General features: G+C 33.5%; 3 protein-coding genes across 3 annotated transcripts in view; 1 reads left to right on the top strand and 2 right to left on the bottom strand.

The window, feature by feature from the left end:
• Positions 1-3,586, top strand: part of LOC122247709 (uncharacterized) — a 5,053-nt gene extending 1,467 nt beyond the window's left edge. The window contains exons 2-5 of the mRNA XM_086541741.1: positions 187-273; positions 532-635; positions 767-903; positions 2,262-3,586. Of these exons, the coding sequence (XP_086397867.1) occupies positions 236-273; positions 532-635; positions 767-903; positions 2,262-2,477 (495 nt within the window). The 5' untranslated portion in view covers positions 187-235 and the 3' untranslated portion in view covers positions 2,478-3,586. The remainder of the gene's footprint in view (positions 1-186; positions 274-531; positions 636-766; positions 904-2,261) is intronic.
• A 1-nt stretch (position 3,587) lies between these two features.
• Positions 3,588-11,794, bottom strand: GPHR (Golgi pH regulator). The gene is made up of 11 exons (XM_043007236.2): positions 11,634-11,794; positions 9,826-9,989; positions 9,461-9,567; positions 8,159-8,283; positions 7,775-7,993; positions 7,385-7,501; positions 6,717-6,860; positions 6,240-6,425; positions 5,556-5,621; positions 4,991-5,065; positions 3,588-4,384 (listed from the first exon to the last, which is right to left on the bottom strand). Exons 1-11 carry the CDS (start codon positions 11,673-11,675, stop codon positions 4,232-4,234), a joined length of 1,398 nt encoding a protein of 465 aa, XP_042863170.1. The 5' UTR covers positions 11,676-11,794; the 3' UTR covers positions 3,588-4,231.
• Positions 11,795-13,843: 2,049 nt separating this feature from the next.
• Positions 13,844-15,000, bottom strand: part of LOC122247711 (peptidyl-prolyl cis-trans isomerase H) — a 2,564-nt gene continuing 1,407 nt past the window's right edge. The window contains exons 2-4 of the mRNA XM_043007242.2: positions 14,727-14,903; positions 14,270-14,362; positions 13,844-14,126 (exon numbers count right to left, since the gene is read on the bottom strand). Of these exons, the coding sequence (XP_042863176.1) occupies positions 13,929-14,126; positions 14,270-14,362; positions 14,727-14,903 (468 nt within the window). The 3' untranslated portion in view covers positions 13,844-13,928. The remainder of the gene's footprint in view (positions 14,127-14,269; positions 14,363-14,726; positions 14,904-15,000) is intronic.

Raw genomic sequence — 15,000 nt, forward strand, 5'->3', positions numbered from 1 at the left:
TCATCATGACATGACAGCACATTCTCGGCACCTGGCGGGAAGGCTCAACAAAAAGCCATGAGCATCATGTCATCTGTCATTGAGGGGTAAAGGGATAGGAGTGAATTAGTATTTGTTTTAAGATTTTTACTTTACTTTCTAAATCTCTATTATGAATAATGTGAGGAATTTCTTTTTTGCAACAAGAGCACCACCTCCAGGCTTGGGAAAAGCTGGGAGGAGAAAATGGCGTGAGATGGAGTTGGAACGGATTCGAAGACTTAAGGCTGGAGAGTAAGTAATTTTGATTTCTTTAAAAAGAAAGAAAATTGTCATAGGAATATTTTATCTGTATTTTTAGATAAGATGAGTCAGCACTCATAGCTGGCAGAGGCCGGGCCGCCTTGAGCATATAGCCCGGGCGAAGCGACGTCTTTGCATATCTGTCTGAACTGAACTGAACTGATTATCTGTATTTCTTAAATTTTGTTCTTCCATAGTTGAGACTAGCCAATGGTGTATGTGTAACAAACTTTGATCTGTTTATTTCAGGCCCATTGATGATCTGATATTCCCAGGAAGCTCAGAAAATCAGATTATTGTAGATCAGATGAAAAGTGTTAGCGTTGATACCATTAGTCTATGCCAGTCATATAGTAAGTCCATTGTTAAATAGACAGTTATTGAAAATACTACTGCCTCAGTATCATTTGCCAGTTACATCAATTTATATCCATGGTGTGGTGCAGAACCTGTAACTTTGTGAATCATCATCTTTTAATTACAGGCAGAATTTCATCCAGCATTGGTAGTCTGGCAATGCAGAGCGATCAGCCACTTCGTCAACCCAAGATTGACTTAGAACCACAGTCCCGGATTGCTGCTAACATATTCCATAATGGGTCCAATACCAGTGTTAGTACTGTAAGTAACTAGTTTTATCAATGTTTAAGTGTAAAAAGCATTTTGAATCAATTATCACAAAGCATTGACTTTGGACTGATTTTTTGAATTGTTTAGCTCTGTGTTGGGGTGCCAGATTTTTCAGGTTGGATTTTTTTTTATAACATTGTTTGTGTTTACTCAACTGTAAGGAAATGTGTTCTTGTCTGAAGTTGTTTTTGCTTTTAATAAATGCTGCTGCTGCTGCTGTTATGTGATACTTCATTCTATGATGGGAAGTGAAAACACTCATTTATATTTAGGGAGAAAAGAAACATCATTATTTCTTATGGATCATTTATTTGTGATTAATTTCATTTACTTTCATAAATGGAGAACAAAATAATTGTGATTTTCTCATAGTAACTTTAGTCACTGACAGATTACTATCATCTATTTATACTTCGCATATTCGAGTTTCCTTTACCTAACCAGTGTCATAAATATTTGTTCTTATTCTTTTCTGTGAATGCGTTCGGACAGGCTGACTCCCTAAGGAACAAGAGTGGAAGGGGCCGAGGGCTGATTCTTGCTGACTTGGCAAAATCCCTCCTACCTGGCATGCAATAATACTATTTGCTTTCCTCATTTCTATCTCATTTTCTGACTTCTGCCTTGTAAGTTGACATGATGTGTGTTCTTCATCTGTACCTATATTAACCCCTAAAGGATGATATTCTGTGACTGTCATGCCCTGGCATGTTACAAAGGGTTGAAATTGTGTTCCTAACTTTTTTCCCATTTGTTTATTATATTGAGTCTTTTCTTTTAGTCCTGTCAGCAAACATTGTGACATTGTCACCAAATTTATGTCTAAACTTTCCCATCCATTTGGGGTTAAAATATTTTGTTATTAAGATATGTGTGGACAAGCTTTATTATTTTCCTCTTAATGGCTCTATGGTAGTGGGATGTGTATATTGCAGAATTAAGTTGCAAAATTGTCATTCATATGGCTGAATGGAATGAGGAACAATGTTTCTTCTGAGACATAAAACTGTTTCTCATGTTTATGTATATATTTGTCTAAAATAGATATGCACCAAAGTTATTTAGAAAAAATCATTTTTACTACTAACAGATGTAACACATTTGTATAACTTAATACTGTTAATAATTCAAGGATAGTAAGAATGAAAACGGCTTAATGTCAACACACATTATGAAACAGGCGTTCCAGCTGAGAATTTAGCATGGTTTCTTTCTTACTTGTCCATAACAGTTGAACGTTGATGAAAGATGTAGTGTAAGTTGACTCACAACAAAGTAATAAAAAAATTCCTATTACTAAAAAAAATTAAAAAAATCACTGAAATATATATATTTTTCTTTTTATGTAGGTGTCAAGAACACCAGAAATGGAAGCAAAGATAGAAGAGATGAGAAAGCAGGAGAACAAAATCAAGTCCAAGTTGAAGGAGATGAAGAAACTGGAGGGGAAAAAAGCCACTGGAGGCCAGCTGACATCTGAAGAGGAGACCAAAATAGCCAAGAGGAGTGACTTTGAGGCCCAGCTCACTGAAGTGAAAAGAAAAATGAAGGAGCTTTTAGCTTAATCATTGAGACAAAACTTAGTTTTGTAAGAAAGCACAACAGTTTGGATAAATGTGTTATGACACATAATTTCATATTCATCTTTCATCATATCCATAAAAAAAGTTGAGAAATGTAATAACTGATTTTTTTTTTTTTTTTCTTTTTTTTCAGTAGTTTAATCTTGTCTTGTTTCCATTCATGCTTCAGTATTGAACTCACATGCAGTTTTCCCTCCAAGTCCGTACTGGGGATGCATATCAAATGCATTTTATTTTGATACTTCTTTTTTTTTTTTTTTTTTTTTTTTTTTTTTTGAAAAAAAAAAAAAATGTTTGTTTGCTTTATTTGTAGTCAACTGAGGTGGGATTCACCTTGAATACATTTTAATTGAGAATATCAAATAACTGAATTTTAATTCTTAACCCATTGATACTGGAAACATGCTCTGTCCACTGTAGTTTTTAATAGTTTTTATTATACATGGATGGCTCCACAATAGTTTGTCACCAATGATTCAGCTACAAGCCAGGATGACCTCACGTTTTTACTCCATTCCTTGAACTTTGCGGAAAAAAAAGTTTGTTTATTATTATGATTATTATAACATCAGTAACAACAACAAAAATTATTATTTATTTATTATTATTATTTTTTTAATTATTATGTTTTTGTGTGTTTCAAATCAAGGAATGGGTAAATGAATAATAATAAATAAATATAATAAAATAGGACACTGTGGGCAATGCACTCCCAGCTTCAATAGGTTAAACATTAATCAGAAACTATTTTATGTTGATGTCTGCTGAAGTGGATAGATGCATCTCTTTCTTTTCCTTCCTATTTTCTTTCCTTTGTTTTTTAATACAATAAAAGGGAAGTGATGAAGAAATACAACAGTTGTAATGCGTCTGTTTTAGATATTGTTTCTCTGAACACCTGTATGCTTTCAAAAATGAATCCTGTTTTGAAGTACATGAAATGTTTAGTCAACTTTTTCTATGACCTCTTCTTATTTGCTTTATTATTAGACTGAAGTGTGCTTTTATTTTTATTGTTTTGATGGATAAGATGTAGGATTGGTCCTCAATATTATATTATGTACATATATAATAAAGAGGTAAATGAAAAAGTTTGTTATGAACAAGTTTTATTTTAGTTAATAGTAGTCCGCACCACATTGCATATATCATATTCAAAATATAAAATTTTCCATGCACTAAAAATAAACCCATATTTTCAACCCATATATCTTGACTTTATTTTAATATCTGGTGTTTATAGATAAAGATATGGACTGATAATATATACCAGGTATAATATAAGTATATATTTTTTTCATTCTTTTAAAATCTGTAAGGCTATTTTAAGTTTTATCCTGGTTTAATTTCAGTTTTATTACAAAAACTGATGGGAGTTTCAATGATTATGGTAACATGTTTATCACTTACTCTTCCTGTTACCATTCATGTAGCAAATTAAATCTAGGCCTTAGTCATTGTAAACCGAGTTGCATCTTTTACATATTTACAGATCACATTTCTAATAAACAATTTCAAATAAATGTAATTATTAGTTCAACTTTCTTACCTTACCTAGGAATAACTATGAAGTTTTGGTCTTCATAGCATGGGTTTCCAAAAGGAGAGCCATGGGCTATATTTACGCTTTATCATATGAAAGTTCCTTCACACATTTCAATACCCATATTTCAGTCAGTGTGGGGCACTTACATTACATCAGTGTTCACTTCAGCTGACACAGATTGAACTCTTTGTCACCACTTTGGTTCATAAAAGCTCTCTGTCTTATCTGAGGTATTGACTTGTTTATGGGCCAAGTAAAGGATGCCCATTGTTGTGAGTGCTGATACTAGGAATATAACGTCAAACCATCTGTGGTAGAAGTGGAACTGGAGATCACCCAAAACCTGAAATCATGATAAGAGTGAAAATGATATGGGAGAAAGGTACTGGACACCACACTCTTGCCGATTGGAAAAATTGTAAGGAAATGCTAATAAGATGTTTAATACTTTGAATTCCATTGATATTTTTGATTTGCAATATATTTCTTGATTAAAGTGCAAGAAAAGTGATCATGTCTACCTCATTTTTATTTGAGTGAAGTAAAAGAAGAAGAGGAGAAGAAAGAAGAATAATCAAATGTTTTACATATAAATAACTAATGACATAAATAACTAGATGTTTGGCATTTACTATAAATTAATTTTATTATTTAACCAAAGATTTATACATGCATTGGTTAAATACTGCCATTGACTGGACATTTTTTACAAATATAAACCTAAAGACAAATATATAATACAAGGAAGGCTTTGCATTAATACTACCATCTAAGGAGTTCAGATATCTTTCAAGAACTTACACCCTTGCTATTCTCATAGTTATCTTCAAAATTATATTTTCAGCATGAAACCTTTCAATTGTCCACCAGTAACACAGAGATACTCATTACATACTATCCTATATGATTAATGATTTCAGCAACAACACTCAAAGCAGAACAGACTAACCTGTGTAATTATTGTCCTGTACTCAAGGGGCATGTTCATTCGCATGAGCATCACCATAGAAACAAAATACATGCCCTGAAAACAGAATTATTATCAATATTGCATTCATCATTCATGAGCAAATAATATACCGAATGTTGAATAACATTCTCTGACCCCAAAAAAGTTGCAAATTCAAAAATTGCTACAACTAGTTCAATACTCCCATTATAAATGCCTGATATTTTACATAAGTTAGTACCAGTTTAAAAAACTTATTTGGTTCATTCTGTATCACTATTACTGTTACATTATTTGCTGTGTTATATTTTTACTGATGGATGTACAACTTATCACACAGTTGAACAAATTTTATAGACTCCAATGACCTACTTTCTTTACTTCACTATCTTTACAAATTAATATTTCAACTTACGTGACCTAAAATGACATGTGGTTATATTTATTTAAAAGATTAAATGATCATAACATTTAATTTCCCCAAAAAAAGGAAAAATGAGAAGCTAGTTTGTTCAGCACTTATGTTAAAAAAAAAAATAATAATAAATAAAGGTCACAAACTCACCATGAGTTGTGCTAACACTAGCACAATAATGTTTGATGATTTACTGCTAGAAACTGCATAGAAAAACTGAAAGGAAAAATCTGAATCACTTATCAATTCACTTAAGTCATGTCATTAAAATTCCTGTTGCATGTCTGTTATCTGCACTGTTAAGACTCCTGAAGTGAAATTAAACAGATATTATATCAGTTAACCCATTGGTCGCGGTATTAAAAAAAGGTCTGTGCAGTAGGATAGCTGTTTTACATGTCTAGCATGGTGCCATCCGCGTCTATGACCGACTCTGGCTTTGCACCAAATCATGCCATCCGCTGCTAATGGGTTAAGCTGTAGATATTGTTGAAGCAATCTCTAAAACAACTGTAAAATAGTTCTAAGAAGGAATTGACAGAGGGCTGAACTGATTATGCTTACAGTATGTACAATTCAAACACGAAAGTTACATGCATTGAAACATGAAATGTGTATTTGGAGAGAAATCGTTACATAAGAAGTAAATAATTAAGCTGAATAATCTACAAACACTTCAGTAATACAATAATAAGAACTTAACTAAAATAAGAAATTTAGGTCATTATCTGCAAAGATTTCTGTTGCTAAAATGTTTAACCCTACTTCACTTTACTTATCAATACTACAAACAGAATATAACAAGGATCTAAGAACCAGGAACCTCATATTTACCCTAGTAAGCGTAAGGATGAATCCTCGAATAGAGGTAACAATGATGCACCCAACGAGGAAGAAGGAGATGTGCTGAGACCAAAACTGCACATCAATATCGAACCCTAACCAGTGCACAGCGATCTCCATGCCTTTGGTCACTGGATCTTTTCTCCCAACACGATCAAACACGATATTCACCAGAGACTGTAATAAAGAATTAATACAAGTCAGCAGGGATTATTCAACCTATCCCGACAATAGTTGTATTGGAGATTAGATACTTTTTTTTCTCATATTGAAGCCATTCAATTTTTATCTATTTTTCCCTTGAAACTATCTTCTCTATTATTATTTTTCATGAAAGCTTTCCTAATAATACCTGTATTGCCTTTATCACTCCTTTCCTTAAATCAAGGTTATAAATTATGCACAGCAACACTGATACAAGAATAATGATCTTGAACAGTTGTATTCCTCTACTAGATGATAACTTACAATAAAAATTTTCCATGAGCAGTACAGCGAAAAAAAGTAACCCATAAAGTTAAAAAAGCGTCCCTGGAATGTGCTGGCCCACTCTAACCTCTCCCGTTGGCCCTGGAGTTCAACTGTCTCCAGGAAAAGTTGTCGAGACAGTTCCTGTGGGATGATTAGATAGGATTACTTGTTTTGATCATTAATACTGCATGGTCTTGTTAGTTTCAGGAATAATCTATCTCTGACAAGCTAGAAACTCTAACTATATATCATTAGAGAGATGAGGACTAACAGTACTACTCTTATCTCACAACAAAAAAAAGAAAAAAATATAAAAACTAACTTAACCCACTACTAAAAGGGCTCTTTTGGCTCCAAATGGTCAAAACACCAGGATATTTTTCTAATGCGTAAGTCTAAAACCTCGGGCTATTCACCCGCACTTACCGCGGCCAAACACTTCATACCCAATCACCCACATGCAGGCCAGTAGGATAGCCATGACAAAATATCTTGTCCTCGGCGGCTGGTCCTGCCACCACTCAATGTATGATATATGCCCTTGATTAACTTCTAAGGTTATCTAACTGATTTTTACAATGCTATGATATCTCATAACATTTTACAGCTGTAAGTAATATATAACTATGCATGTGTCCCTATTCCCTACAAATCCAGCCATTTACCTCCAAGGCAGCAACCTCCTGTTTCAGTGCTGCAATGCTCTCCCCTTCTGGGCTACTGGTGGTGACACTGCGCAGCAAACCCCAAATCCTGGATCGTGCCCCACTATCAACTTCCACCTGAAAGTATACATTATGTCATGCAGAGCCTTACTTCAGATAAGAACAAGAAATATTGGATGTATTCTATACAGAAAAACTTCATCCAAAATTATATTCAGCACCCATCAAAATTGTTGCAAAAGATGAAGTGTCTGCAAAATAATATCCATCAAAATGCATTTCATCCTTCCCTTCTCAGCTTCTTCATATCTACAAGTCTAGCAGATATATAAAATAAATTACTGAAAATGAGATTTCCAGTACTTTTTCTATTTCTAAATAACTATATACCTTTGATGTCTGTCTTTCTCTCTCTGCTAGCGCTATTCTCTTTTTCTTGCTGACAATGACATCAATAGTCTGCAGCAAGCGCCGTTCCTGAGCCTGAATATCGTACTTGGTAACAGGGCGCATGAAAATGTTCATGGAGGTGTAAGGATAGTTAACAGCACCAAACCCTGATAAGGCAGCCATTACTGTCACTCCAATAACACCAATTCTACTAATACTCTGGAAAAAATAGAATACCAATTTTTAGATAATTCACACAAAACATTATCAAAAGTCAAAAAGTATCTTGACAGTAACCACAAAAGTTCTCTAAGACAACAACAACAACAAATATATATATATATACATTAATTTGGAAAAAAACACTGTATAACACCTACATACCTGTTCTATGGAGAGAATGCCATGCTGTGTGCTGAGGATGGGGAATGGGTCGCCAATCTTCCAAAAGCAGACCATGAACACTCCCCATGTGAACACTGACAACACGCCCACCCACTCACGACGAACTAGAAACAAAATATGTTAAAATTAAGTTGATATATATTTATCTATCTATATTCCTCCAAATATATATAGATGTATATATGCAATCTAGATGAGGAGTGCATGATCTTTTTGGAGAAACAGGTTGCCTCAACCTTTTTGGTTGATTATACACAAATAAAAGTATTTCAGTAAGATGTTGCAGGGGTTATCACATGTTTCTTAACCCTATGACACCAGGGGTTTGTATACCTGTTTGCAACAGCATTTTCTGTAGCTGGTTGCTGTGTTAAATACCACTGGTGACTGCTTGCCACACCCCCATCTGCTCCAATGCCCTTTTACTTTTAATCATTCTTTTGTCTCTTTTCAAAGCGATTCTGTTGTTATATATAATCTTAGTTTTCATATTCTGTTCAGCTGTATATATTATCCATTTCAGTTACTTTATCTTTTTCTTAAGTATTTCTTTAAAAGATTTTAGACTATGATAATAACAATTGTCAAGTACAATAATGATAATGATAGTAATAGTTATAAAAATAATGGTGGTGCTAATTGTGATAATAATATTTATAATAATAATAATAATAATAATAAAGACAAAAACTTGTGGAACTGTGTAAAAGAAAAGAAAAGAACTGAAAAGAAGAAAAAGAAAAAAAAAGAAAAAACAAGAAAAGAAGACAAAGAAAAAAAGAAAAGAAAAGAAAAGAAGAAAAAGAACAAAAAGAAAAGAAGAAAAAGAAAAAAAGAAAAAAAAGAAAATAAAAGAAAAGAAGAAAAAAAAGAAAAAAAAGAAAAAAGAAAGAAAGAAAGAAAGAAAGAAAAAAAGAAAAGAAAAGAAGAAAAATACAAAAAAGAAAAGAAAAGAAAAGAAGAAAAAGAAAAAAAAAAAAAGAGAAAAAAAGAAAAGAAAAGAAAAGAAGAAAAGAAGAAAAGAAGAAAAAAAGAAAAGAAAAGAAAAGAAAAAAAAAGAAAGAAAGAAAGAAAGAAAGAAAAAAAAAAACTATAGAGAAGCATGCATTTATGCACAAACTCCCAGTGGCAAGAGATTAAACATTTAAAAACTCATTTACCTTGAACTTCTTCCTTTCTTAATCAGTGTAAATACCCTTATCAGCTGCCTTATTAACTAATATGGTCTTTCATATAAGTCAAAGAAAAGTCTGAAGTTTTAGAGGTGTGCGTGTAACTTACCCATCCTGATATTTGACACGGCAAAGTGACAAAGGTAGAATGGTATGACGAGGATGAGCATTATCAGCATGGAATACAGGACCACCTGCCAGTATAGGTATCTAGATCTGTAAGATAAATGTCAGTCATTATTCATAGAGTAATATAGTATATAAGTGGGGACATAACTGATAATTAAATCTACAACTGCTTTATCATTTTCAACAATGAATAACATCATTAATTCATAAACTATATAAATAGTGAACCATCTCTAACAGTTATATAGTAAATTAGAATCATCTCATGTTGAATAAAACAATAAATTGGTATAAAATAAAGATAAAATAAAATAAAATAAAGTAGAAGGAAAATCTCTAACTCACCCTGACTCAAGGACAGCTGCGATCTCAAAGATAATGAGTTCAAACATGGTGCACGAAAGCATAAAAATCATTGGGAAGAAAAGCTGGACCATGGTGTTGTGGACTTCATAGTCACGGAATATCTTCTTCACAAACCATACCCATCCTCCAATGAAGAAGACCAGCTGTGTGGTGAAAAGAAAAACAGAAATTACAGAAACAGAAATATAAACACTAATGGAAGCTTACAAATTATGCACAGAGAAAATAAAGAGACCCAACATATATCGTCAAATAGTTTTGGTTGCTACTTGATAAGGTTTTCAATTACTTTGAAAAGTCTTCTTATAAACTCATGAACATTTAATTGTCTCAAATGCCTTTTCAAGTATATTCACTCGTCTCATTTAGCAATGTATTGTTCCTTCTCCAACTTTTAGTGTGGTATTATGGATTCTTATTTCAGATGAAAACAACTGCTGCAATAAATAAATAAAATGATGTCATTCTGTGAACTCTAATAATAACATAAATGAAAAGGAAAGTTTATGCAGACTATACATAGCTTTGGTTCACTTGCAGAAGGCTTATGAGATTGTTTTATGATGTTTACTATCCATTATTAAGAACATTTATTCCAGTTGCTGTAGAGGGTATGCTTGATTACAAGGCAAATATGGAGCTATACTTAGAAAAAATATAAAAATGAGAGGAAACATACCCATACTACAATGGAAAAACTTCTATGGCTTCCTGAATTTTCATGAGAAAATGAAAAGTTCTCGGGTGTAGTACAAAAATGGATCTTGCTACATATAGTAATGATCTGTAGCACGAGTACAAAGGAAGGTATATAATTTTGACTGTTCAGTGGTGCCAACTGATTATATCTGACATTTTTGTGCTTTCCATCATATGGAAAAAAAAATGTTGCTCAGTTTCCATTGAACCACTGTACACAAATTGTGTGTAGGTGCTTGCATGATGCACTCAGGTTTAGAATGTGCAGCCAATATGTCAGCCCTTTTAATCATTCCTTACTGCAGAAAAAAAGAGTTGGTTTTACCAAGGAGAATAAATGAAAGCTTACTGACCATCTGTCTGGACTAAAAACAGCCTATTGATGGCAAGAATAAGTGCATGGTTATCTATTCCTTTTATTTATGTTATATCTATATCTTCTTACATACTTGCTAATACACTAGCACCAAGATAGTATGGAAAGTAAGACAACTGCACACCCAATATTAATTTCCAGTTGCTCAATGCACACCTGGATGATTTATATATAACCATTAGTTGAAAATGACTTTTCCAGTAGATTAGGAGATGGCATGGTGTGTAAATAGAAATAAGACAATAACAGCATGTAATAAACGCACTGAACATTTGCAATGCTCTCCAGAGGGCTGGTAAAGCAAATCTTAAACTAAAAGCTCCAACTAATGGAAGAATCCTGAAGAAGTGCATACTTGAAGTGCACATATGTTACCCATTACACACTGTACTTTCTTTTTTCGCGCACACCCGAGATCTCGACGAAAAGTGGCGGAACTGGCCACCAAGAATGTTGGGTCAAGACTTGCTATTGACACATGAAACTTCCCTTTAATATGAAAAAAGTTATCCTTGGAGCTTGATCGTAATATTAACATATACCAGACCAATTACACCCAATATGCATTATTTACTAAGGGCGAACCACCATTCTTTATCATAAACACGAATAACCTGATAATGAAAACACCGGGAAAAATTCGAATATAAAAAAGTAAATATATAATGAATTAATTTCAACCTCTTCAGTTACCATTCACCTTCTAACTTACCATGGATCCTATCATTATCGAACTGTCAACGAGGATCCCCATTTTAAGAGAGTGTTTAAAAGTTACAGAAAACCACAAATGAACTACATATTTCCTCCCTTCAGTGACACTCCGCTTGACGTTGACAGCGGTGTGTGGTCATTGGCCGAGGGATAAGATGTATAAATGTTTACTTGTTATGATCTCGACGGAAGTGAGTTTATCTATTTTGTAAATTAAGAAGATAACTGATTTTATGAATAATGTTAGAAATGTATGCAGATACCAGACTAGAATATAATGATATTTTCATGGAGCCTTTTATAGTAATATTCATAAGGGTCCTTGGAAAAATTACGAATAAATGAATAACAAATGTTATTTTCTATTTGTCATTTGAAGATTGTGTTCTCTAAGAATAACAATTTCATTGAGTTTTGCTACTCTCCCATCCTGTTATCTATTTATTTATAAATATTATCGGTAGTTTTCTTTGTCATGATAAGCTCAACAAAAAATACTTAACAACCCTTTTGACGTGTCATTTACATCTTCCCTCTCCCCCATGTGAACCTAAGATGAGAAATCTAACCATTCTAACATCCTCCTTTCGCATACATGGCTCTAACGAATGATATAACTGATCTCTCCACCCTATCCACATTTTAAGTAAATTTAAAGATTCCTTCAGCACCTTTTTCCTGAATTCATCGACCTGTCATTAAATATTTTTGTCAGGTTACAATAAGAAGAATTAAATAAAGAGAAAGAAATATCGCTACAGGGATAGCATTTTCTGCCATCTCGTGCTTTTTATCATTAGCAGTAATCACAGCAAGGAACGCCGGTGTAGTTACGGTGTTGCTGAGGGGGGTGGCGTTGGGGAACACACCTGGAAATTTCCCGTGAACTCTCACTCTCTCTACTAGAATCGAGGGGAAGGGGAGGAGAATGGGGGAGGGAAGAAGGAAGATAGATATTTAGATAAATAGAGATATATAGATAGAGAGAGAGAGAGAGAGAAGAGGAGAGAGCGAGAGAGAGCGAGGAGAGCGAGAGAGAGCGAGGAGAGCGAGGAGAGCGAGGAGAGCGAGGAGAGAGAGAGAGAGAGAGAGAGAGAGAGAGAGAGAGAGAGAGAGAGAGAGAGAGAGAAAAGAGAGAGGAGAGAGAGAGAAAAGAGAGAGGAGAGAGAGAGAGAGAGAGAGAGAGAGAGAGAGAGAGAGAGAGAGAGAGAGAGAGAGAGAGAGAGAGAGAGAGAGAGAGAGAGAGCGCAAAATAGATGAGGGGTGGAGATTAAGGTTTACACTGTTAACTGATACCTGCATATCAAATAACAGCAGAGTGCAACATGCATCACGAGCTTTTTTGGCGTCACCTTTGCCGAGGCCAGGACTGACTGTCTTACCATATTTAATATCACTCACTCCATCTATGATATTACTATAAATATAGCAAAAACAAATATATAAAAAGAAAAAGAAAAAAAATAACTTCAGTCATAGTTTGCACAAATGAGGAAAAATAAAACACCAGCAGATAAGCAAGGGTTATTGATATGCATAATATTTGTCTGCATGTATATATTATGCAGTATTAATAGTTTATTCAAACTTGCAGGCAGCTATTGATATGTACCACTAGCACCAGGGTTCTTTCCTTGAAGTATTCTACTTCTTTTTATTTCTAAAAAAAATCTTGTTGTTGTTGAAGAACCATTAAGAATCACAAAACAGCAACACTCTTTGGAATGCAGCTGTGATTCACATGGTGTGTGGGGTAAAGGATATGCTAATGAAGCAACCTTACTTTCATTTTAGTTAGATAGTCATGCAAACAAAGATTATTTCAATATGATTTGACTAGTGGTGTGGTGATATCAAAAGATATAATCCGTCGAGTATCGTAATGAATACAATCATTCATAGAAGAAATAAATTTGTGCAATAAGTTGTTGTTATGATCATGATGTTTTCTTCATATTTATGCATAATTTCTAGGTTCTAAGTGATGAAAAAATATTACATAAAAGTTTGAAATTAAAAAGAATAAAAAAACAATACTCGCCAACTATGAAGTCATAAATTTAGAAGCAGTTCCTAAGTCAAATTCAATTATTTTACAGCTGTTAGTGATCTAACACCACCATTGATTCCATTTGCTGCATTACTCATTTTCCAATCTCTCTATCAATCTCTCTCTATGGGGATTCAGAAAATAACAGAAACTATATATTTTGTAAAAAAGAAAGAAAACATTTATTCATTACAGTTCACAAAATCAGACATTCACAAACCTATTTTCTACTAACTTATTGAATCACATCTGTCCACACTGAGATATTGTGACTGGAATTTTTGGCTTGTTATTTGGTCCTGTTGGAACATTTTCAATCTTTCGCATCACGAGAAGGCCATCTATGACTCTTCCAAAAACAACGTGCTTTCCATCCAAGAAATCACACTTGGCACATGTAATGAAGAACTGGCAACCGTTTGTATCTTTTCCACTATTAGCCTGGAAAGAGAAGAAATAAATATGTATACTGAGAGATAGAAAACAAATTATCAATCTGCAGTTATAAAAACACTTTGCACAACAGACATAAATAATGCATATATTAATGGTACAAACAATAAAAACTTTTTCTTTGATATTACCAGTGATAACAAACCAGGGCCATCATGTTTAAGGATGAAGTTTTCATCTGGAAAGCTTGGACCATAGATGCTCTGGGTACCAGTTCCATCACCCTAAAAGAGAAATAAAAATACAATTTGTCCCTTATCAATTGGGTTTATAAAATGTGAGAAACCTGTCATCTCATAAATAACATCTTTATTTGTACCAAATACTTGTATTTCTAGTCTCAATTGTACCTTTAGAAATGATCAATGATAAAATTATATCATTATTAATCATTGTTTCTATATTCTAATATTCATGGAACTAGAAGAAGAAAAATGACAATATAATATTCTACAAACATTTTATAGAACATTGCTCAATAACTGTATTAACAAATGCTTACATTAATCTCAACGTTATTTTCCAAAAATATATCTATAAATAAGGATACATGTATTTCTTGTATCTAATAGTTTTACTAACACATACCCGAACGAAGTCACCACCTTGAATCATGAAATCTTTAATGACACGATGGAAGCTGGCACCCTTGTATCCAATTGGAACTCCATCCTTGCGGTATTCTCCTGTGCAAAACTGTCTAAAATTCTCACTGGTTTTGGGGCACACATCTGCATAGAGTTCCATGATCATTCTCCCAATTTCCTGTAAACATAATCATAGGGTTTTACTCTCTGAATCCAATCATTTACATAAATTCTACTAAAAACCTATTCTTCTAAGAGATATGGTACTTATAGAA

Source organism: Penaeus japonicus, unplaced genomic scaffold, assembly GCF_977035675.1.
Source record: "Penaeus japonicus unplaced genomic scaffold, GWHDUDI00000001_assembly GWHDUDI00000011, whole genome shotgun sequence".
NCBI classification, from domain to species: domain Eukaryota; kingdom Metazoa; phylum Arthropoda; class Malacostraca; order Decapoda; family Penaeidae; genus Penaeus; species Penaeus japonicus.